The 26416-nt window shown below is 39.1% G+C and overlaps 1 protein-coding gene and 1 non-coding gene across 2 annotated transcripts; both read left to right on the top strand.

Annotated features, from left to right (window-relative positions):
* Window positions 1-26416, top strand: LOC144666845 (peroxisomal acyl-coenzyme A oxidase 1-like). Its single transcript, XM_078528249.1, has 16 exons — window positions 1-203; window positions 568-727; window positions 2251-2311; window positions 13849-13942; window positions 14511-14618; window positions 15334-15453; window positions 17131-17252; window positions 18215-18384; window positions 19140-19302; window positions 19609-19799; window positions 22574-22732; window positions 23318-23423; window positions 23688-23837; window positions 24086-24156; window positions 24416-24551; window positions 25234-26416. The coding sequence occupies exons 1-16, from the start codon at window positions 74-76 to the stop codon at window positions 25294-25296; spliced, it is 2004 nt and encodes a 667-aa protein (XP_078384375.1). The 5' UTR covers window positions 1-73; the 3' UTR covers window positions 25297-26416.
* On the top strand, window positions 9354-9427 carry Trnat-ggu (transfer RNA threonine (anticodon GGU)). Its single transcript has one exon. It is a non-coding gene; the product is annotated as a tRNA-Thr (tRNA).

Genomic DNA, 26416 nt, shown 5'->3' with positions numbered 1-26416 from the left:
GATAACAAAGTTTTGCTCCTTGTACGGTAGCAGCTTGTGCAATCCTAGAAATTATATCGCGATTCATAACATAATGAAATCTGCTGCTACCAAAGTGAATCCTGACTTAGCAAAAGAGCGAGGAAAAGCTTCATTTAACACAACAGAGCTGACTTACCTGCTTCATGAAGGACGACAAAAGACGGAGAGAAAAAGATTCCTGGGTAAACATAACCTTGATATTACCTTTGTTAATAGGTTATAACAAGCTCATTAGAAAGCATATTAACTAAGTTGCTGATATTGATGACCTGGTACAACTGTTACAGTAGCGTTTCTAAAACAGGAGAGCCTTGCTAGAGAATTTAAGATAAAAGGGTTGGCCCTGGGGATAGGGGGGGGGGGGGGGGTGGTAACCGGGTAACTGAAAACAGGGGGCGACTGCTTTCCAACAAGCCTCCCCCTGCGCCAGTCCAAGTTACAGTGATTATTGGTAGTAAGTTATAAACCTTTACTAAGGTAGGACCAAAAATTCAAGGCATTGTTGTCCTGTTTCCTATCTTGCCTTTCCCTTGTTTTTATTTAAAGAGTCATTATTAGTGAAGGATCCTGTCTTTAGTAAAGAAGATGCATACATACTGGACCGCAAACATGCCTATGAAAGGGCCTTACAGAAAGGATTACGATTGGTTGAGCTGACCAAGGAGCATCAAATCACTGATCCAGAAGACGTGTACATTTTAGAAAGGTATTTGAGTTTACAAAATTACAGTCAACTCTCTCTTAACAGACACCTTTATAAGATGTACACCTCTCTTTTAGACGGACACCTGATGTTGGTCCTGTCCCTGCTGTTTTTCAGTCAGTCAGTTACAGTCAGTTATAAGACGGACACCTCTCTAAAACGGACAGTTGGAGCTGGTCCCAACAGTGTCCGTTTTAGAGAGAGTTGAGTGTATATAACCACTGCAAACTGCTTTAGACAAAAGTTTGCCGGCCGAAGTCTCATTTTGTCTAAGGAACACCAAGTTAGGGGTGGTGAATGGTCCTTTAAAAAATGTGTGTCTTGCATGCAAAATTTTAGCCAAATTTCAGGGGTCTCGTCATCTTGAAATTTTCTTAAACGCCTTCTCGGAGTCTCAATTTCTTTTGAAAAGCTTAAAAGGTCTCGGGCTCGCAGAAAAGATATCAGTCTGGCCGTCTCACAAAGTCTTGTATTTACCATTGGACACCCCTCAAATTCCTTAGACATCTCGCTCTTATTACCCAATAACCACATGCGGTGTTTTGGAAAAAGGTATTTTTTCCAGACATTTTTTACATTTTCTGGTCATGCATTTATAAGCATTAAAATTAGTTCATAACTACTTAATGGTATTTGAATCAGAGCAAAGGCAGTTTACATTGCGGGTTTCAAATGTTAACTGGTCTGTCGCAATGTTAATACAATGCATCTATATTACGTCTCAAGCTTCTTATTATATAACTCAAGTTATTAACACCATTAACTATTAACTCTCCTTGTGGAGGAGTTTTGTGTCCTTCTCTCTTCTTTCTCCTCTGAGGAGAGTTTACTAATAGTTTTACTTTATAATAATGGAAACTTGAGACGTAATATAGATGTAATAATTATCACTAATACAGCATTTGGCTTCCCTGCAGTAAAACCTTACAGTTACGCAGAAACTCCAAATTCCATTATGGATTTGAAAAGGCCACATGAACCAGCCTGGTTTCTCATATAATAAGCTATTTCTCAATTTTTTTACTTAATAGCTCATCTATGTTAAGTAGATTTTAACATAGCCAATAAGATAACTTGTCGGGTGTCGCTGGCATAAAATTAGCCTCCAATAAGGGATTAAACGTTTTTGTCAATTTTGTGGTGGGTAAAAATTTCTGACCATCATGGCCACGGGCAGTAGGTTGCTGTGTAATAAATCATATATAATATTATGGTAAGATGAAAGCAATAAAAGGAAAACAATAAGTATAAATTAAGGAAGTCCACTGATGAGATTGCTGCAAAAAACATCACATGAAACTCCATGGTTGACACATTCTAATTGGCCTATAAAAACATTTTTTCACTAGTATTGAAAAAAAAAACTTTTTGTGGATAACTCACATGTTTCAAATTTTTAAAATATCTTAAAAAGAACTTAAAGTAATTTGGCTTGAAACAATATTTTGAAAGCATACTCTTGAAAGGCTACAGTCACCTTAATGTGGTTCCAGTGTTAGTAATGATTTTTAATTCCCTTTCTTCAGGTTTGCAACAAGTCTATTTCCATATAGCCTGAGCAAAGGAATGTTCATTCCCACTATAAAGGTATCTTCATACATGTACACCAATAAATAAAATTATTCTTAATTAGAATTTAAAAATTTATATTAATTTTATATTTAAGGCAAAATTTTTCTAAGGCAGCTAGCTAGACTGAGTTGATCTTGCTCTCAGCATGCATATAGAATTCCTATAGAGGGAGGCATTGGACATAAATCAATGAGCCATATTTTCAAAATTGCGCAGGGAACTTGGGCAAGCTTCAAAATTTTAACCAATCAATAAACTGACACCACTACATGAAAGATCTCGGCAAGATTGGTCATTTGACCAAATTTGATGAGGATGAGCAGAGACCTAAGGTATGGACCTTGAAACATTGTTCAAAAAATAAATACAAATGTCTCTTATTTTGAGACAGTGTCCCCCAAAACCTACATTGATATGTTGCAGTTAATTTTGATCTCAGTTAATTTTTGTTTTGTTTTGACCAGTTAGTTTTTTTTTTCATACTAGTTTTTTATGTCTAGGTTAATAAGTGGAAAAAGTAAAACACCTTGGTCCCCTCCCTTGAAGTCTCATAATACCCCCATCCCCACCATCCTTATTAACCCTCCCTACTATGTGCTATTAGCATAACCACACTGACCTACTATTGGTAATCGCGCAATCTGATTGGTTTAACAGGTGCCTACTATCGATCTGTAGAAGGCTCTCGGAGCGCGCGCTTAGTCTTCGCTGATTTTATCAATCAAAACCTTCAATAAATCAACTCTAGCTATATTTTGTGTTTAATAGATCGGTCAGTGGGTTATGCTAACACAATTAGACGGCTCGCTCTCGGTTTCTACCGGCTTTTGATAGTTGACTCGGGGCTTCGCCCCTCGCCAACTATCAGCCAAAAGAAACCTTGAGCTCGCCGTCTAATTGTTAATTATCCCCCTCCCCTAAGTACTATCATTTTTTTTACTAACCTGCACTGGATTTGAACTCGCAACCTCTGGATTTGCTGTCCAACCTCTTATCCACTTTAATACCACATGGAAAATGTTGGGTGAACCACTTTTTTTTTAAATATTTATCTCCAACCCATACCCTAACCCTATTATTTACCTAGTATAAAAAAATCATCAACTAGTTCTATTGCAAATCCATAAATCTGATTGGTTCTCCCAGTGTTTTCTATTTAACAATTAGACTACGAGCCCAAGTTTTCTATGAGCAAATAGTCAACGAGGCACAGCCGAGTTGACTATCGCTCATAGAAAACGAGGGCGAGTAGTCTAATTGTTTTAGTAGAAACTCTAAAGAATTAAAATTTATACCTACATGCAATATTGTGCACTTTGAAGACAAAAAATCAAGAAAATTTACCGCTTAAAGAGCTACGCGAGCGCGACTGTTTTCTATCGGCGAATAGAAAACAGTGGGAGATCTGATCAGATTCGCGGATTTCCAATAGAACACAGCCAATCACTGATAGAAAATGGCCGCATGCATGTTACCCTTTGAAGGGACAATTTTTCTTACCTATTAAATAGATTTAGCCAAGCCTAAAAGCGGAGCTCCCCGGTAATTTACTTTGCCCTTTATTAAAATATCTGAATTCACTGACCGTAGGCATAAAAAATAGTTAATGAGCCCGCAATCCAATAGAAAACCATTTTTCGGTCAGCGGTCAACTTTATAAAAACGCGTTACCTCGATGAGTTATACACCTGCCCGCGATATGATCATGTGATACTGGTCAGCGGATACCTTGTATTGACAGCTGTCAATTGACCATAACTTGGATGCCCAGTAACAAATAGATGAGGGTTTATCTATTTCTGAAGTGTGCAACACCGTACGTCGTACGACGTACGCGCCCGCTAGCCATGATGACCATGAAAACTCAAGTTCATGGTTTTCCTATTTCTGTGAATTTTCTATGGGTATGGGGCTCCGCTCTGCGGCCCTTCGGGCTGCTGTGGAGCTCCGCTAATATGGCTTGAAAGAACCATCATAAAATTGTACGTTTGGGACTGCAATCCTTTGCAGTTTCTACAGTAAAGCAATTGGACTTCTTGTCCTCATTTTCTATACGAGCAATAGCCAACTCGGCTGACCTCTAGGAAACAGTCTGGTACTTAATAATTATTTTACCAATATACCATGCCTGGAATAGGATAACTCTTTTTATTTTTCAATTCTTATTACTATGAATAGCGTACCTAAACCCCTTCGTTTTTGAATGCACACCGCACGAGTTTCTCTTAATTAAAGCGTTTTCCACTGGTGAGATATTTTTAGTATTATTGTGTCAACGTCCGTACCAAGGTAATAACGTAATAAGAAGACTGAATAGTCAGAGCTAGCTACGACGTCCGTACCAAGGTATTACAGGGACCGCGGAGCAGGGGGGGCTGGGGGGGGGGGCTAAGCCTCCCCGAATATTTCCGAATAAATAAAGACTTTCTAAGAGAATAAGAGTCTCTAAAGCCCCCCACTTCAAGTCACTAGTTAGCCCCCCCCCCCCCCCCCCCAATAAGAAAAATGCTCCGCGGTCATTGGGTAATAAAGTAATAACAAGACTGCATAAGCAGATCTAGCTACGACGTCCGTACCAAGGTAATAAAGTAATAACAAGACTGCATAAGCAGAGCTAGCTACGACGTCCGTACCAAGGTAATAAAGTAATAACAAGACTGCATAAGCAGAGCTAGCTACGACGTCCGTACCAAGGTAATAGAGTAATAAGAAGACTGCATAAGCAGAGCTAGCTACGACGTCCGTACCAAGGTAATAAAGTAATAAGAAGACTGCATAAGCAGAGCTAGCTACGACGTCCGTACCAAGGTAATAAAGTAATAATAAGACTGCATAAGCAGAGCTAGCTACGACGTCCGTACCAAGGTAATAAAGTAATAAGAAGACTACATAAGCAGAGCTAGATACGACGTCCGTACCAAGGTAATAAAGTAATAAGAAGACTGCATAAGCAGAGCTAGCTACGACGTCCGTACCAAGGTAATAAAGTAATAAGAAGACTGCATAAGCAGAGCTAGCTACGACGTCCGTACCAAGGTAATAACGTAATAAGAAGACTGCATAAGCAGAGCTTGCTACGACGTCCGTACCAAGGTAATAACGTAATAAGAAGACTGAATAGTCAGAGCTAGCTACGACGTCCGTACCAAGGTAATAACGTAATAAGAAGACTGCATAAGCAGAGCTTGCTACAACGTCCGTACCAAGGTAATAACGTAATAAGATGACAGAATAAGCAGAGCTAAATACAACGTGCGTACCAAGGTAATAACGTACGTAAACAGTTAAAATACAGGCCGTAACAACGAAGGGGAACTGAACAGACCGTTTCGGTGAATCTCTTTTCGGAAGACCTTTTTGGAGAGAGAACAGTGTCGTTTTGGATACGAAAAAAGGCCAGTTAAGATTTTCGAGAAGGCAACAGCGGCTCGTAAATTCCAGCTAGCGTATCCAAAAAGTTTCACCTTTCTTAGCGTTTAAAATAAGGCTTAAATCGCGAAAAAGGACATTTATTACGTGAAAACGGTGTTCCGACATTTACAGTAAAAAATTTTCGTTAGGTGCACCGAGAAGTACTTGTCGTACCGGCTCTTCGGAATTTCTATATTTGTAGCTTTAGGGTACCGACTTGAGATAAAGTAAAAAAAAAAACGGCATACTAGTTGTTCCTCAAATTATTTCAGCGCATTTATTTAAAAATGGGGTAGAGGTTTTAAACTGTGCTCCGTTACCATCAATTAAGTGGGTTTTTACCTTTACCGAGTGAATTAAGCACTGGCTCTTATCGCAGCGCCAATAGCTCTGCTTATTCATCCTATCGCTGATAGGATGAACGCAATTCATCATAGGTATCAATGGCATTTATAACCATTTGTAGAATTTGCACTATAAAATACCCTTTTAGCTAATTATTCAACTTCAGAAAAAAAAACCCATTAACCTATGATGATTTCAGTTCGTTTTTAATTTTAGGTTCATCAGTCTAGAAGCAACGTTTTTATTGTAACAATTATGCACTTCTGGCTTGTGGCAGCTCGACACGGAAAGTTGACAGGAGTGCTGCGCAAAACTACAAAAAGAAGTTTATTGATATTTTGATGAGAATAGGAAACACTCAGAAAGAAAAGAAATATCCCGTTCGATCAAAAAAGTGAGAAAACGGCTTTCTCTTTTGTAAAAGATGTTGGTTAACTCCATTAGATATATCGGTATCTGATGGTCTCTGATGCATTCGCAAATACTACAAGTTCTCCATCTCTTGGCAAACTGTCACTGCCATCTGCACAAATGGTTACTATCACTTGAACATCTCGGTGTACAACTACATCTTTATATGTACCCTCCATTGCCTTACAAACATTTAATAATTTAATTTCAGTTGAAATAAAACTAGAGTAGTGGCTGTCTGGAATAACCATAGAGGCTAGGGGAGCCAGTACGCCAGTATACATTAACATTAAATAAAAATAAATAACAGGTCGAAAAGACTACAGAAAATTAACATATAAACAGAAAGAAAGGAAATAACATACTATAATGATAATTATATTTGGGGGGTAAATTATTAGTATAAGAAAAGCACGCAGTTTATAGCTATGACAACTAACAACAAATTACAGGTTTAACATATTAAATAAGATTGAAAAGGAAAAAAAATATTCAGGCTTATAAAGTGACAGAATTTAACGAATAATAGAAAAGATCTATTATAACTGATTCCTTAAATTTTGTGGGATAAACGGTTTTTAGAAATTTTAACTTACAGATTCTTTGCGGGTCTTGAATTTTATGTCGCGGTCCAGCGAGAAATTTGTACAATATTTAGCTGTCTTAAAATTGGACTACAATGCTCCTGAAATTTATGATTCAGATTTCTTTTGTTTGTAAAATGAACACAGACTGGATAGTGGAAGTATGCCTGTGTGACCGCTATCCAAGCTCCGCAAGGGCAATGAGAGATACGCAAAATAACCAGAAGGCAGACGAACACCTGAAAAGTTGCACAAGTGATGGTGTAAAGACAAGTGGTAAAGTCTTAAAATTAGGACCATTAAATCGTTGCCAACTTTCGCAACTGCCAGTAGGATCGGTTATCTCGTGAACCTTCTTGAATAAGTTAAAAGGAATGCTCCGAAAACTATCACGTAAAAAATGTCATCTTTGGAAGCGTAAATGAGCAGACAGGAAACTAACTGACTGCGGCAATGTCAATTAAAAGTAGGGCTCCTTTGCACTTTACTTCCGTTTGAACAAGAAAAATCATTTTTCCTGAGAGGAAAAAAAAAGTAGCTACGGTATTCTGAAGGGAATCGAAAAGAGTAAGCGTGGATATTTGTGAAATCGGATAATCATAAAAGGTACGTTCAAAGCAGTGTTGACGAAGGTATAGGTTTCATCCTATTTTTCTAAGTTTTAGTGTTAAAGATAAACGCTTGCTGGTAATTCTTCTAATGATCAACCTACTCGATTGCCATGATTAAACAAATAACTAAAATCCTACGTTCCTTGCGTAAAACGCATTTCTTGTTTTGTCCGCGGTCGTATAACGTTGGGCGTGCTCCCTTGACGTTATCAGCTGCGTACTCAAGTGGTGATCACTGTCTGTCCGACCCAGTTGCCTAGTCAACCTCCTGATAACCACCATCCTCTTTCTCCAAATTGACTGGAAAGTGACTTTAGGAGAAAAATCTCAGTAATTTTCTGCATGTTATTATTGAAGACTTGCTTACTAAATAAATGCTCTTTCTGTTCCAAAACCTCGATCAATAGTTGTTTAGCCGTTCCCCTTAATTGAGATATTCCTTCTACGAAAGGGAAAAAAATGTTTACTGTCTACCGTGCTTGCAATATGCCACTGGCCCACATTGTGTTTCCACAATTGTATTGAAAATAATCAATGTCCAACTTAGCCATGGAGCAACCTTAGCCTGCTGATCTGTCTGTCTGTTTTGAGGCGTCATATAGTTACTTAGAAACTTTCAACCTTGTTAGTTTGTTCAAATTGACAATAAACTAGACTTTTGCTTTACCCTAAAGCCGTTAAAAGAGGGTTCTTCAAGTTTTATCAACCAGGTCATAACACTCGCAGTCACTCCGGCCCACGCAAATACATAAGTATTTAAGTGCGATTTTTCTCTCCTTTGCCTAAAAACTGGCCAAGCTGTCATTGGGAAATTATACAAGCAAAAAATGAAATTTTCTTAACATTATAATAGGACCTTGTAGTCCTTGTAGGATACACCTTTGCGAATGATCAATTTACTTGGTATAGGAATTTGATTCCTTCCAAATATGGGTCCCGTTCAAAAGGTGGCCCTTTTCTTCCTTAAAGGAGCTGCGTCACACATCAAAATTTTTCAAGTTTGTAGTTCGTAATCCATCTTAATCCTGGTCTGGCAAAACTATCCTCGTTTATTTTTGCGTTAGTATTACTCCTTCGTTGTTTTTTCTATGTTAGACAACTGCAGTCTACTCTCCCTAAGACCGAAACAATCGGAACCGGCCCCAACTGTCCGTCTTAGAGAGGTTTCCGCCTTATAGAGAGTCGAGGTAACATGCACCAGAAATTCTGAGATGATAAAGCTTTGCACATTGAATTCACATCTTTTTAAAGTCAGTTTAAAGTCGCTTACTTTAGTAAAACCTATAAACTGGAACAAAACTAATATCAGAAAATTAACTTGTTTGTTTATTACAATCGATAGTTTACTGCTTATAAAAAGTGAGCAGTACATACCTGTTGCAAACTGAACATGTCTATATGTATTTGCGTGTTCAAATAAACGTTCACGGCTTCTAGTCTAACAACTTAACTGTACACTCACTTTGCAAACCGGAACAAGACTATAATCAGAATTAAAAAAGACCCTTCCGCTTGTTGAAGCAAAAGTTGAGAGGTTTTACGAACCAACTGCTTAAGTTGAGTACATTACTGCGATGATCTTTCATTTGCTTAAAATGTATATTCCCAGTACAAATATATTATTTTCATATATTCATGTAATATCTTCTCCATCCACGGGTATATTACGAACTCACAAGTGACCAGCTCCCAGTTGGCTTGATAGCTCAGTTGGTTAGAGCGCTGCACTGGTATCGCAGAGGTTATGGGTTCGATTCCCGTTCAAGCCTGAATTTTGTTCAGGCTTGCTTTTCTCAACTGCTTAAGTTGAGTACATTACTGCTATGATCTTTCATTTGCTTAAAATGTATATCCGCAGTACAAATATATGAATTTCATATATTCATTTCATATCTTCTCCATCCACGGGTATATTACGAACTCACAAGTGACCAGCTCCCAGTTGGCTTGATAGCACTATAGCTAGTATCGCAGAGGTCCTGGGTTCGATTCCGTTCAAGCCTGATTTTTTTTCACTTTCATTTGCTTAAAATGAAATACTGTAAGTAAAAAATTAATTCTTTGTTGACATTACACTTAAGCAGAGGAGTAATAGCGAATTGTTTTTGGTAAGTTTGGTATCCTTAAGGCGCTGACTAACTTAGTTTTATGTCTACAGGAAGCTTTGAAGTCTCATTCACACCAAAAACAACACTTCTTGTGCGGGTCTATTGGCGGTTTCGAAGTGTTCGTTGTCCGTCTTAGAGAGGTTTCCGTCTAACAGGGAGTTTTGTTACACATGTGTAACCGTTAAAAAGACGTTGCTTTTTCTGCCATGTTAACAACTTTTGAAGACCGAAGATTCTCGTCTTGAACATTATGAGCGTTGTTTTATGCTCAAAGTCAGCGTTAGAATTTGTAAAGGGCATTAAGGTCGAGCAGGACCCTTGCTCGTTACTAAATTAAATAGCCAAATATCTTGACGGGGTGCTATTTTGTAAAGCTTTAATTCGCTACATTTTGAACAAAAATTTATCAAGGATATTAGGGGATGATGGAATTACATCATGATTGTCCTTTTACTGAGAGATGACCGTCTACTGTGATGTGCATGTTACAAACTCTTAAAAGTTTAACTGCAGATAGTAAGATTTTGTGTCCAATCAGATCAGGCGTTCTTTTTTTGGTAAATAAAAGTGACGGGCCTACACGACTCCTACGTTCGTGACATTTGTAAACTTTGCCGTTTTATGTTGAGTTCGGTCTTTCGACCTTGTTTGCTTCTGACTTCTTTCTGAGGGTACTGTTATTATTTGGAGGCTTTATGTATTGAATAGAGCCGTAAGATTGTGGCCATTTTTAAAAGTGTCTAGAGGTCATTAGTCCGCGCTGCGTGGTTTCCGTTTGTAAAGTTGAATGACACCTCTAAATCTGTACTCTGCCACATGTTGTGCTAGTTCAGTTTGTTTTGGCTCAATTCTATTTGCAAGATATGCTTTAGGCTCTCAAAATGTTCGCCCTGGAAGGACAAGATCTGAAATGTTCCGTGAAAATGTAAACTACTTGCATTTTATTGACGCCGGGCCCGGCATTTTAATCAATACTGATGCAAGATGTATTGTCTTATCACGGATTTATCTTTTGTCCGGCTTAGCCAGAGACTGTTTCAGCTTTACTATGAAAAAGCTGAAAGTTGGTTTCAGAGAGACATTCTGTGTTGTAAAGGCTATGCTTCTTGCATTATTTTGATCGAGCGCTCTGTCTTTCAAGCTCGATTTTTAGGATTTTTAACCTCCTTTGTTCGTTGCGTAATGTTGGCACCACATGATTCAAATATAAATTTGAAAACTTTACGCGCAAGTCCTGCTGACTGTTTTTCGTTTTGTATATGCCACTATATGGTTTAGTTTAGGCAAGACCATGGTTTCGATCCTCCATGTGGATCTCATCAGTTGCCGGTATTTGGTTTTCTTTAGTTGCTAGCGCAACTTGTTCATGTACATGTACGAGAATGTTAGACATTCTGCGGCTTGGCACAAACTGTTGGTGGTGTTAACCCTTCAGGGGCGGATCGAAAATGTCTGGTTTCTATTGGCTAACACAGTTAGCCAATGACGTTGTGTTCTTTTCGATCCTGTGGTGCCAACATTACGCAACGAACAAAGGAGGTTAAAAATCCTAAAAATCGAGCTTGAAAGACAGAGCGCTCGATCAAAATAATGCAAGAAGAATAGCCTTTACAACACAGAATGTCTCTCTAAAACCAACTTTCAGCTTTTTCATAGTAAAGCTGAAACAGTCTCTGGCTAAGCCGGACAAAAGATAAATCCGTGATAAGACAATACATCTTGCAACAGTATTGATTAAAATGCCGGGCCCGGCGTCAATAAAATGCAATTAGTTTACATTTTCACGGAACATTTCAGATCTTGTCCTTCCAGGGCGAACATTTTGAGAGCCTAAAGCATATCTTGCAAATATAATTGAGCCAAAACAAACTGAACTAGCACAACATGTGGCAGAGTACAGATTTAGAGGTGTCATTCAACTCTACAAACGGAAACCACGCAGCGCGGACTAATGACCTCTACACACTTAAATGGCCACAATCTTACGGCTCTATTCAATACATAAAGCCTCCAAATAATAACAGTACCCTCAGAAAGAAGTCAGAAGCAAAAAAAGGTCGAAAGACCGAACTCAACATAAAACGGCAAAGGTTACAAATGTCACGAACGTAGGAGTCGTGTAGGCCCGTCACCTTTATTTACCATAGGTTGTTACTTGCTATCATTAGAAATGTTCTAAATAAAATGCGTCAACTTTGTAAAATCATGTTCATAATATTTCATAAGTAGTAACGGATGATTATTATATTGTATTATATGTATATGTATTAAATTATAATATATGTATCATGAATTGCTGTATTTGAATGTATTAAATAGTTTTTAATAAAGGCTGATGCAATTAATTCTTAGACATTAAAAGCCAAACCTATCAACAACAACAAAAGCCAAATAATTTTTGCTAAAGTTGTAAATTTGGCGAACTACACATACAAAAACAGTCTAGATAAGTAGATAAGAAGCTTTATTCAATCAGGGTGGGCCATTCAGCAACGTGTTTTTTTGTCTTTACTATTCTAAAAGTAGCAGTGGGCAATTTTTCTGTATTTCCTTTTGTACATTCTTGGGAAGTCAACAGTTGTTGAAGTTAATAAACATTGAATTCTGACAAAATCTTCACAAATTTTCTCTCCATTAAGAATAATTTAGTGGTTTAAAAGCTTAATTGGCTGGCTAGCACAGAGAAGCACTATGTTACGTTGTTATGAAGGGTGAAAGGCGTTTTTTTCCAGCTGGTACACTTTCACGTTGTTACGGAGGGTGATCTACCTATTGATTCACCGTTGGATGAGAAGTGGGCTTTGTACCTCTTACCCTATACCAGACCATGTTTAACTGAACTTTGCAACCCTATATTAGACAAGACGCCAAAAATCCCTACCCTATCCCAGACTTACATTTCATTTTGAAATGTTTCACTATCAGCGTTTTTCTTGCAAAATCATTGCTCACAGCATTGCGCGATGATTTTCTTTTCCTTTAGAAAAAGCTTCTTTACAAAATGTAAAATGCGTTTCTTCTATCATTATTATATCGTTATGAAGGGTAAATGCGTAACGAAGGTTGACATGCGTTTCTTTTTTTCGATGGTACGCTATTACATTGTTAGAACGGGTAAATGCGTTTCCTTTTCCATTGGTACGCTATTACTTTGTTATGAAGGATAAATGCGTTTCCTTTTCCATTGGTACGCTATTACTTTGTTACGAAGGATAAATGCATTTCGTTTTCCGTTGGTACGCTATTACTTTGTTACGGAGGATAAATGCGTTTACTTTTCCATTGGTACGCTATTACTTTGTTACGAAGGATAAATACGTTTCCTTTTCCATTGGTACGCTATTACGTTGTTACGAAGGATAAATGCGTTTCCTTTTCCATTGGTACGCTATTACGTTGTTACGAAGGATAAATGCATTTCGTTTTCCGTTGGTACGCTATAAATGCGTTTCATTGCGTTCCATTTTGAAAAATGCATTTGTTATGCTATGCTATGCTTTTCTTTGACACACACTTTACTAGTTTTACCTATGTTTTTCTTTGACACACACTTTACTAGTACTTAGCAATGGATGTTTTTATACTTACATTGAGAGAATGTTATTACGTTGGTACAGGTAGCAAGGTCATAAAGTTAGTAGTGAATGTCCTAAAACGGGCAGCATATGTTTACCAATGATAACCCATGTCAGCAGATGATTTGTATATAATATTATTTATACCATGCCATAGAAAATACAGCCAATCAGAATACAGGAAAGCCGTTGTATATTCGACGGTATTCAACCCAACCTTCCCATCGTGCGCTGCGATCTTATTCTCGATGAAATTTAGTGAGCGTATTTTCTATGGCATGGTATAAAATAGTTACACAACACTTTCTCGTGGTATATTATGAAATATCCCACTTGTCACTTGTATTTTCTTCGTATACACACTCGCCTAAAGGCTCGTGTGTATACCGAGAAAATACAAGTGACTCGTGGGATATTCCATAGTATACCACTCGAAAGCGTTGCATAACTAGTATATATCACAAAAGTTCACTGTCAGTCACAGTGCAGTTATTTCATCTGTTTTAGAGTCAGGGAACTGAACAACAAAAAGCCAAGTGGCTTCCCCTTGCAGAGTCCTATCAGATCATTGGAACTTATGCACAGACTGAACTAGGTCATGGTGAGTATGCTGTGCACACATCAGTGCCTGAACAGTAAATTGAAACTGCTGGTTAGCTCACAAGTGAAATTAATAAATACCGGTAATAATCTTGTTTGCTCAAAACAATGCAGAAAAAATAAAGAACTCAAATATTGTGATATACATTTAAAGATGAATTCCAGTCCGTACTGCGCAATCTCGGCTGCAATGTTTATGTGAGCCCACACGAAGGAATGTTTACAAGCAAAACTAAACATTCCGCAACAAACTTTTTCTTCATAATTAACGCCAGATATCCTTGCAGAACAAATAATAACGAGTAGAGGAACCTTGACGCTATTTCAAACCGACGTTTCAGCTCATCGGAAATTCTTGAACGAAACGAACTGTAATGACGGACTAAAAAACTTCATGTATGCTGTCACTGAAGTGTAACGTTTCAACGAATTCAAAACAAAAACGAAAACAAACCCCAAGTCTGCGCAGTACGGACTGGAAATCAGCTTTAATTAATAAGTATAAAAGTAATGCTGCAATTCCTTTGCTCCTTGTACAAAATGCAATTTTATGTTTAAATTATTTAAAGGTACTTATGTGCGTGGCCTGGAGACTACAGCAACATATGATAAAAGGACGCAAGAGTTTGTTATTCACTCACCGTCACTGTCAGCATGCAAATGGTGGCCAGGAAATTGTATGTACACCTACATAGTCTCAGGCTGGCAAAATGTATGAATGTGACTGGTTTCTCCAGTCAGGAAAAAAGCACAGGAAAATACTGATACAGTACACTTATCTGTTCTTGATGATTATTTACATAATTAAGGGCTCTCGTCATAACACAGTTTATAGGAAAGATTCAGTATAAGTGCTTTGTCTGTACAGTGCTTGTATATATGTTAATCTTACCCTGGTTTTTATGCTTGGATCAGCAAAATTTCACAGAATTTTCTTAATTTGACCTGATTAGATCCAAATTAAAATATCCATGGATACAAGTGCTTATAAAAAATCTTCAAAAGTTGGGGAGGGTCTGGATTGGATGACTAGCCAGCCCCTCTAAATCCATTGGGCCTCAAATTACAACAGTTTGGTGGCATGCCACATATAGGAAAATAATTACTTAGTTGGCTGATTGATTGATTGATTGATTAATTGATTGATCGATTAAGTATAACTCGTTTTGGCAGCTCCTTGCTATCAGTCACCCACCCCATTTTAAAAATCTTGAATCTGCTCCTGAATTTTATGACCTAAATCAATTCATTGCGTTGGATCTGTAATCAAGCCCTATCCAAGATAGTTTTATCTCAATTCCTAGGCTTACTGAACTTTGCAGACACAATTGCTTTGAACGAGTTTGCCCTACCCTTTGACATCAAGCTAAATACTTATGACTTAATTTTCAGTGGGCAAGTCTTCAAACTTTGCCACTGTGCCTGCAAGGCTAATAGTAGATGGAAAGGATCACGGAATACAGATGTTTATAGTTCAGCTACGGGATATGCAGACTCATCAGCCTCTGCCTGGTAAGGTACTGTTCCTTTTAAAACACAGCTACTTGCTTGTACTCCGGACTCCATGCACTCCCCTCTTTCTTCCAGACAATCGAGCAACCATGAGCATGAAGTATGAGTATAAGTAGAAGAATATAGGGAGGCAGCGTGGCCGAGTGGTTAGAGCGCCGGACTTGAAATCCAGAGGTCGCGGGTTCAAGTCCTGTTCTGACCACTAGCTGGTGTTGTTTTCGGAAGCCCCGAATTCAACTCCTCGGCTACGCTTGTAAATAGCCAACTGGTCTGCCTCCTGCCAGTTGGGATTCTTAATCATGTTTCGTTCATTTACAATATTTGTTTCAGAGTTAGTTTACATTGGCCCTGAAAAGCCCCATTCGGGGAGTGGTCAATTACATGCATATATTCATATATACATATAATATCAGTGAACTAGCTGAAAGAGGGGACTGTCTGCAGTCTATTGTTATCCCAGCAATTTAAAATCCCAGTAGTGGGCTTTTACTTGTTCAAAAGACTTTTTAAGGGCTAAGTTTTGATCATAGGATGGGTGCCTTATCACAGGAAGGAATTTTGCCGGCCAAAAATGTATCGGTTTATGTATTTTGAAAATGATGTTCACCGTCACTGGATATGAAGAATTTTAGGTGCATACAATAAAATACAGCTTGATAAAACTCTCAACACACAACAAGTCAAGAAGCAAAGTACTACAGAAGTTTGAGAACTCAGTATTCCGCTGTACATGTAGCCTTGAAACTAACCTCAAGCGCTCTCTGCAGATCAAAGCTTAAATGGAGCAGAGAGAAAAGGAAATTCGTCTGGGTAATGTGGGTGTGGCTTACGCTGGCTTTGCTCTGCAGTGGAGAACAGAAGAGAAACTTCTAACTCCAGCCTTAATGTCGACAGCCTGTGGATTAGAATTGAGAATCGTCTACTTTTTGTTATGACGTCGCTGCATGCTTTTTAACTAAAACAAAACACAGTTGTCTTTTCTAGTTGTTAATTGTTGGAAAACTCTTCTGCAAAGTCAACTTAATCCGGACACCCCTCTATTACGGACAGTGCTTTTGAATGTCGCTTGCTGATACATCTCAGTAAACCGTCTTAAACTTTCCCTGACTAAAGCTTCGGTCCACGAAAGCAGTGTATCCATAGTAGTAAGCGGTCCACAAAGGAAGTGTAACTGAAGTGAGACAGTAAAATGAGGACACAAAAAATAGGCAAATCTGAGGAGAGCAGAACAAAACCCCGACCTTAGGGGGTAACATTTCAAAATAAAGGAAATTAACGCGACGTACACAACAGGGACGAGTTTAGTTCAACACTTGTAGGCGTATAATCTTAAACGAAAACAATGTTCGTGGTACTTTTCCCACTTTGAGCGTTCTTCGCAGTATCAATGATAGTGGCAAGAGAAAATTATGCTTTTTCCTTAGAGTCAAGAACATCTGTACTGTAACGAAAAATTGGGGCCAAAATAATGGAAATTAACGTCATGGAAATTAACGCTCCACTTAACTTACGGCGCGGAAATTAACGTTAACAAAAATTAACGCGACTTAAATTAACGCGAAATGTGAAATTCGCGTTAATTTCATGACGCGTTAATTTCCTATAATATGGGCTAGACTGTTTACGATACCGTTGTTTGAATTAATTACAGAGATCATTTATTTCATGTATCTGTAGGTATAACAATAGGAGACATTGGAGCCAAGTTTTCTGCAACATTTAACGGAGGTGACAATGGATACCTAATGTTTGAACATGTGCGAGTTCCACTCAACCAAATGCTAATGGCACTTGCAAAGGTAAAGTGTTAGATTTTTCTGTGCTAACTTTGCCTAGTAATCGTTAGTGTTGGCACTCACTACAACGTGAGAATACAGCTATTTCAATTAACGTTGTCCGACCAAGGCTTAAGGACAACTGAAGGTTGAAAGTAGGTATGGGCGAAGAAGGGAGCAATGTTTATGAGATATAACGACATGACAAACGCGAATTTGCACGTTTACTTTCTCTGCAGACATGTGGAAACAACCTTATTTCAACCACACAAAATTTTAGAAGACTTTTTAAAACTCAAAGCTACTCAACAGTGAAAGAAAGCTACAGAAAAGGCCACCTAAGAGGAAAACAAATTCATGAATTCTTCACGTCCAAAAGTGTACATTTCCTATAGGCCAATATGCAAAGTTTCAGTGAATACCCAGACCACCATTCGGTCTTGTCAATTGAAATAGCTGTATACCAACCTACAACTGCATTAATTCACTTCAACATTTGTGTACCAGAACTTTCCTTCAATTGCACCACTGAATACGAAAAGTGGTTTCAAGTCAAGGCTTGAGTGGACAAGAATGCAGTAAATATAAGTATATAAAATTGTCCACTCAAACCTCCACTCGAATCGAAATTTTGCGGTATTTGAAGCGTAATGCGAGAAAAGTTTATTACAAAACAGATTGCTTAAAGCCAGGAACAAACTACTGCCGAAGAAGAGAAGAATTTAATTAGTTATTAGTTGTTTTACCTATCAAGCGCATCTGCCACCTTTTACACTTGAAATTCTTTTTAAGAATCCGCATTAAACAATAGTTTACTGACGTAGTTCTAGATATATACCAAAGAGAAAAAAAATATATTAATTTGCGTCTTCAAATTCCTGGCCTATTTTAGCCAAAGAAGAATCCACCTAACCCAGCGCAGGTTTAAAGCGAAAGTGTTTTTCTTATCTGAGAAGCTTCAATAAGGAATTCATTTTCACCAACAGCTTTCCCCTGATGGAACCTTCACAAAACCAGCAAATTCAAAGTTATTATATGGCACCATGAGTTTTGTACGTGCAACAATTGTGTGGGACTCCTTCTGGCAGTTATCCCGAGCCATAACTATTGCTATTCGCTACAGTGCAGTGCGGCGACAGAGTCAACTCAAACCGGGGTAAGTGAATTACCACTTCTTGCAATGCTAAGACAATATTGTTTTATATTACATGTACTCTATAGCATACGGTTCTTGTTTCGGGACTATGTCACGGATTTTACCAGATTTTTGAACCGCGAAAACTTATATTTGCGTCGCTTGAAATCTAAAAATAATAGTCCATTTTTTATTAAAAATGGTTATATTAGAGCACTGAAACTGTTAAATGACATCTTTGGCTGCGGATGCCTCGGATGCAAACGGATTGCAATTTGAAAACGTTAGGCAAACGTTTTTCAAATTGTTTCCTCGCGTCTTCAAAAAAATCGATATTTATAGCCGTAGCTTGATTTCTATCCGCAAATTAAGGTTATACCTTCGTTTAGATGTTCAAAGATAATGTTTTTTTATGGGTTAAGTTACCTCCCACTTATTTCAAAACAGTTTTGACCAAAAAACTGTGAAATTCCCGTGTCATAGTCCTTTTACCCACGCCTTTTCTCTTAATCTTAAACTTCCACTCGTGTCTCTAAATCTCTTATTTTTAAAGTGTTAGTTGACAGGCAATTAGCTTTGGGTGGTCACAATTTGACGTCTATTCCGGCCCTACGACACGTTGTCGAACACCAAGATTAGCTACAGGAAAAAAAAAAAAACGGTTGATTTTCAGTGTTTTTACCTAAACGTATTTCGGACTCCTTTTCTAGCTGAAACAGGAAACGGGTTTGGGGAAAGTATCCTGCAGAAATTATGTCTTTTTTCTGTTACAACAGTGAACCCGAGGCTCAGATTATCGCCTACAAAACTCAGCAGTACAAACTGTTACCAGGCTTAGCCATGGCCTATGCTACGAAGTTTACTTTTGACCATGTATGGAGATTGTTTAAAGAAACGCAAAAGAAAATTGCTGCTGGAGACTTATCTATGTTACCAGAGGTAAGTATATGAATTAGTTCTGACATTACAATTTCCTTGTTGAATGCAAGGATCACCCCCCCCCCCCCCCTGGCCGGTCTTGCTTTGCAACGATGTCCAATTTGGAGGGTTGCAGCCTGGTGTTAAGTTGAACATACTTACACGCGCAGCTTTTTGTTTTCCAAAAATTCTTCAACAAAGGTTTCATATCATGTTAATTTTTTTTCAAGGCTATTCATCTACGATTGGCTGTCAATTTCCAACGATGTGCAATTAATTTTATAAACTCTGTTGAATCCTCCGTTGATTGGTGACTTGTGTCCCTAGGTCCATGCCATCACCAGTGGTCTTAAAGCATTCAGCTCGTCAACATCCATGCATCATGCGGAGACATGTCGACTGGCCTGTGGTGGGCATGGTTACTTACTGTGCAGTGGTCTGCCTGAGTTATACACATTGTTAAATGCAGCCTGTACTTATGAGGGAGATAATGACGTCCTTTACTTACAAGTAGCTAGGTAACAACTCCTTGATCTATTGTTGACAGTTTTTGGCAAATCCTGAGACATGACGAATTAGAGTGGTTTCGGTTTAAGTCTCGTAAAACCGTGATGGCCAATCACAAGAGATCCGGACAATCACACGAAGCAATCAAAACTCAAAGCGAATACATGTAACCGCAAGAAAACGTGTTTCAAAATTGGTTTTGGTTTTACTTCTGACTGGTCGAGAAAGCTACAGAGCGGTAACTGTAACGGCACTGAACGATAACCATAACGGCACTAAACAGTAACTAACGGCACTGAACGATAACCATAACGGCACTGAACGGTAACTGTAACGGCACTGAACGGTTACTGTAACGGCACTGCAGAACGGTAACTGTAACGGCACTGAACGATAACCATAACGGCACTGAACGGTAACTGTAACGGCACTGAACGGTAACTGTAACGGCACTGCAGAACGGTAACTGTAACGGCACTGAACGGTAACTGTGACGGTACTGAACGATAACTGTAACGGCACTGAACGATAACTGTAACGGCACTGAACGGTAACTGTAACGGCACTGCAGAACGGTAACTGTAACGGCACTGAACGGTAACTGTGACGGTACTGAACGATAACTGTAACGGCACTGAACGATAACTGTAACGGCACTGAACGGTAACTGTAACGGCACTGAACGGTAACCATAACGGCACTGAACGTTAACTATAACGGCACTGAACGGTAACTGTGACGGTACTGAACGGTAACTGTAACGGCACTGAACGATAACCATAACGGTACTGAACGGTAATTGTAACGACACTAAACGATAACCATAACGGCACTGAACGTTAACTATAACGGCACTGAACGGTAACTGTAACGGCACTGAACGGTAACTGTAACGGCACTGAACGGTAACTGTAACGGCACTGAACGGTAACCATAACGGCACTGAACGGTAACTGTAACGGCACTGAACGGTAACTGTAACGGCACTGCAGAACGGTAACTGTAACGGCACTGAACGGTAACTGTGACGGTACTGAACGATAACTGTAACGGCACTGAACGATAACTGTAACGGCACTGAACGGTAACTGTAACGGCACTGAACGATAACCATAACGGCACTGAACGTTAACTATAACGGCACTGAACGGTAACTGTGACGGTACTGAACGGTAACTGTAACGGCACTGAACGATAACCATAACGGTACTGAACGGTAATTGTAACGACACTAAACGATAACCATAACGGCACTGAACGTTAACTATAACGGCACTGAACGGTAACTGTAACGGCACTGAACGGTAACTGTAACGGCACTGAACGGTAACTGTAACGGCACTGAACGGTGACTGTAACGGCACTGAACGGTAACTGTAACGGCACTGAACGGTAACTGTGACGGTACTGAACGATAACTGTAACGGCACTGAACGATAACTGTAACGGCACTGAACGGTAACTGTAACGGCACTGAACGATAACCATAACGGCACTGAACGTTAACTATAACGGCACTGAACGGTAACTGTGACGGTACTGAACGGTAACTGTAACGGCACTGAACGATAACCATAACGGTACTGAACGGTAATTGTAACGACACTAAACGATAACCATAACGGCACTGAACGTTAACTATAACGGCACTGAACGGTAACTGTAACGGCACTGAACGGTAACTGTAACGGCACTGAACGGTAACTGTAACGGCACTGAACGGTGACTGTAACGGCACTGAACGGTAACTGTAACGGCACTGAACGATAACTGTAACGGCACTGAACGGTAACTGTAACGGCACTGAACGGTAACTGTAACGGCACTGAATGGTAACTGTAACGGCACTGAACGGTGACTGTAACGGCACTGAACGGTAACTGTAACGGCACTGAACGGTGACTGTAACGGCACTGAACGGTAACTGTAACGGCACTGAACGGTTACTGTGACGGTACTGAACGATAACTGTAACGGTACTGAACGGTAATTGTAACGACACTAAACGATAACCATAACGGCACTGAACGTTAACTATAGCGGCACTGAACGGTAACTGTAACGGCACTGAACGGTAACTGTAACGGCACTGAACGGTATTTGTAACGGCACTGAACGGTAACTGTAACGGCACTGAACGATAACCGTATTTGTAACGACACTAAACAATAACCATAACGGCACTGAACGTTAACTATAACGGCACTGAACGGTAACTGTAACGGCACTGAACGGTAACTGTAACGGCACTGAACGGTGACTGTAACGGCACTGAACGGTAACTGTAACGGCACTGAACGATAACTGAAACGGCACTGAACGGTAACTGTAACGGCACTGAACGGTAACTGTAACGGCACTGAACGGTGACTGTAACGGCACTAAACGGTAACTGTAACGGCACTGAACGGTAACTGTAACGGCACTGAACGGTAACTGTAACGGCACTGAACGGTGACTGTAATGGCACTGAACGGTAACTGTAACGGCACTGAACGATAACTGTAACGTCACTGAACGGTAACTGTAACGGCACGGAACGGTAATTGTAACGGCACTGAACGGCATGGGTAAAACAAAGAAACTGTCAATGTTTTTTGTTTGCTCAGTATGGGAGAATTGAAAAGACTGGCATGCGCACAATAAGTTTTTTACTTTTCCAAATTCTCCTTCGTGTTGGTACGTCACGCGTAGTTTGTAAGAACAGCATTTTTTGTTAGAATAGCAGGACTATTGCTATACAACTGAATACCTGTGCGTGCGTTATGATTTGTTTGGTCAACAGGTATCTGATGAAAAGTGCTTCTCAAGTGCAAGAGGGCAAGGCGCCTCCCTCGCTACTTCCATTTTTGTCACGAAAACCAGAGCTGTGCCCTATAACAAGAGGCGAAAAATTCTTGGATCCTCGAGTGCAGAGGAAGCTTTACCAAGATAGAACTTCAAGGTCAGAAAATAATAATGTTATTTTGTCCTCACCCGAGTCACAATGTATTAATATTGTGTTATATAGGACAACCCTGCGTACCAGTGGGCACAATGGGCAGTAAGTGAGAGTGAGATATAGGACACCCAGACGTTGGTATGTTCAACTGAGTGTGGATTATTTAAATTAGTTAGAAAATTTTACGTTCAGTAGTTCGTATAGTTTTATCGCCCAGGCGAAAGTAGCTCTCAAAAGAACTGTTATTGGTGATTGATGTTTCGACAACTCGAGAGAAAGTCACCTTCAGAGTCAAGCGAAAAGTTGTCGTCAGTAGACAATGTCATAAGTGTGGTCCGTTGAAGCTGATTGGTCAGTTTTGCCGTGATATTATTGGCTGTAAGACTCTTGTAAAGTTTGTCAACAGTAAATGGGTAACGACGGACTCTAGAAAGCTGGTACACAATCTTAGAACAAACGCCTCTCAACAGATTGCAACAACTGAACTACCGGCACCTCACAAACGGCTTATTCACGACGTACCAAAACGGACGGACCTAAAACAGAGCAACAGTTTGAGTGACTGTTTATCTTCTTTCCAATCTGCAGCGAGGTGATGACTGTTGCCGGAAGATTGCAAAGCAGAATATTATCTGGAATGGATTCTGCCGATGCTTGGAATGAAGTGTCTGTAGACTTGATACGCTGTGCTAAGGTAAACCGGACAAATATCATTAATTAAATTTGATGAGGCGGCATAAAAATAACGCCAACTTAACAGTCAAGGCTCTGCTGCAAACAGTTATGGTTTTATAGTACAAACCACAAGCACACAAAATTTAGATTTTTTTCCAAGAAGCCAGCTCTAAGGTGGAGCCCCTTTAGTCGATTTTATAGTTTTGTCTTATTGGGTTGTTGGTCAGAAAATGGAGCGTTACAACACTCCCATAACAAAGAACTTTTATCCATTTATTTTCAGGGCTACAGTAACTGCGTTATGGTGTTATATCTATTGGAATCAATGGAGAAGCTATCTGGTGTGAGCACCAATTTACGCAGGGTACTCAAATCTCTGGCAGATTTATTTGTCCTGTATGGTATTTCTGAGAATTCAGGCGGTTTTCTTGAGGTAAGGAAAATATGTATCTTTGCTATTTTAATACGAAAGCGGCATCTTGCAGATCTAAAACAACAACAGCTCTAATTAAATTAATCGACAAAGTAGTGTTGATATACCACTCAGTGCTAGAACCTATGATCGCTGCTATAAATACAAGCAATACTGAGTGAGGAGAATTCAAACTGAAAGATTCCTTACGTTTAACAAGGTGCTCTTTTATGGAGGATTCTATGCTCTTTCTTTCTTTCTCCTCGTAGGCTGGAGTTCTGGATTGCGCCCAGATTCAAACCATACGACAGCAAGTGTATGTCTTGATGGAAAAAATCAGGTTTGTAGTTCTTATAACGTAAAAAGCTTCAAGTTGGACGATGTTTTTTATTATAAAATCCCTTTCTTCTCCGGCCCACCTTGCAAAACCATTCAGTGTGCACTTGAGCCACGTAAAAACTGTAGTAAGCCACCTTAGGCCCCGGCTAAACTGCAATAACCATGTTTCCAAGTATGCAGTGCAACTATCCCTAGATGTGTCGTCTTGTATTTTAGTTTATTACGCAACGGTTTATGCTATTGTTGTTTTGAACGTACAGGCCTGAAGCAGTGTCTCTGGTAGACGCCTTTGATTATTCAGACTATGTGCTCAATTCAGCGCTGGGACGCTACGATGGCAACGTATATGAAGACCTTTTTAGATGGGCTCAGAGATCAGTCTTAAATAAGGAGCAGGTAGTGCTGGCTAGTATATTTTATAATGTATTTATATGAAAAAACAAATTAACAATCCAATCTTTGAATTCAATCTGAAAATAATTTAAATAACTTAGGCTGTACTAAATTTGTGTCCACGGAAAAACTTGAAATGGTTACATAGGACCCAGTTGAATACGAACACCACGGGTATCCGTATTAAGCGGGATTGTGGAGAATGAACGTCACAGACATATTTATTATTAATACAATGACTAAAACATACAACGTAAAAGGAACGATGTCTACTGCCTTAATTGTAACTTAAGTTCAAACTGTTCAAAGGAACCTTACGCTCATGCAATGAGTCAAATGTTTCGTTGTACACGCTGGTCAAACACCGAAAGATGCTTTGAGTGTTTTTTTCCTTTTGTTTTTTGTTTGTTTTGTATCAATAAAGATGTTTATTAAAAAAAGCGCGTGGTCCCATAGTACCACTATAGGGATAGGTGAGAAAGCCGCGGTGCTCGTATAGTTAGCGCCAGCATTTCACTCAGGGGAAGGCGCAGTGCTCTATCTAAGTCGCTCCGTGCTAAAGAATGGACTTAACCATTTACCACTTATACCCCTCCCATTCTAAAGCCTCTTATAAAGTTGAATGAGCTCAGCGCTAACAACTTTGCCTGGTGTTGATAATGATGCAGCTGTTATTTCATTTCAGGTTCAGCCAGGCTACTACAAATACCTGCGGCCATTAATGAACAGCAACAAATCCAAGCTGTAGTTGGAGTTATAAGTCGATTTGAGAGAAAACTATGTATAGCCTAGTACCTAACAATCAAAACTATTCCACTAAAAGTGAACGATGTTTTTATCAGATTTTATGATTTTATTTTTTTAGTTAGCGTTAGCGTGACGTCAATCGTCCAAGAAAAAAACTAAAACTATTATACGACGATTGACGTCAATCCGTCGAAAAGGTAATTATTCCGTCAATCGTCCTGTAATAGGACCTTTTTCCAAATCTGGTCGGCGCTTGCCGGTTAGCTGGAATAAACCGGGGAATGAAAGCCAATCAAAAACGGAGAAATATTTTGAATATATAATAATTGCATTTATGAGAACTATGTAAAACGTGATACCTAGTGATCGAAACTATCCACTGAAAGTGAACGATGATTTTATCGGGATTTTAAGGTTTTGTTTTTATTAAGCACAAATGCTCAGTGCTCATATGAACTGTACTGTTTTAGTCTATCCAATTTATAGGTTGTTAAAGTACAGCATGCCTTTAATTTCCAGTAAGAACCTTTTTCTTGTAGTCTGTGACACTAGCGGAAGTCCTACAATTTTTACAAGTGAACCACAAGCAATTTTCTGGCGATTTGTTGATACAACCACGCACTGCCAACACGCAGTAGATGCAACGTCAGAGACAATTTTTTTTTTACTACAAGTCAATCCACGTGGTTAAAACCATGCATCGTGATTGTTTACTTTTATATTTTAAATGAAGTACTGGATTTCCCGGCTTTGTTGCTTGTTTTTTCATTTTGTTTAACCTGCCTTGTCTTTTAGTCAGGTCGCTTAGGGCAAATTTTTGAAGAAATCGTGACACGGTTGATAAAAGCACCAAACTTTGCAGAATGATTCTTTAAAGACTATTAAATAATTTTATCCGTGGCTCCACCTGAATTTTTTCTTGCAATTTGCAAAATTTGCTAAACATTTTGACCACGCACAATCTCTCAAGCACCGCTACCACGTCATTTTGAATTGATTAAATTAAAGTGGGACAGCAGGAAATATTTCTCTACTCCGTAAGTAATTTGCAGTTTTATGCTTAAATCGTTACGACCCTGTTAAATGTTGCAAAAATATATATAAATTGAAGACATTGTTGA

Source organism: Oculina patagonica, chromosome 9 (assembly GCF_052425735.1).
Source record: "Oculina patagonica isolate OP01 chromosome 9, crgOcupat, whole genome shotgun sequence".
Taxonomy (NCBI): domain Eukaryota; kingdom Metazoa; phylum Cnidaria; class Anthozoa; order Scleractinia; family Oculinidae; genus Oculina; species Oculina patagonica.
The sequence above is the reverse complement of the archived record's forward strand: the minus strand, read 5'-3'. Positions and strand labels throughout refer to the sequence as shown.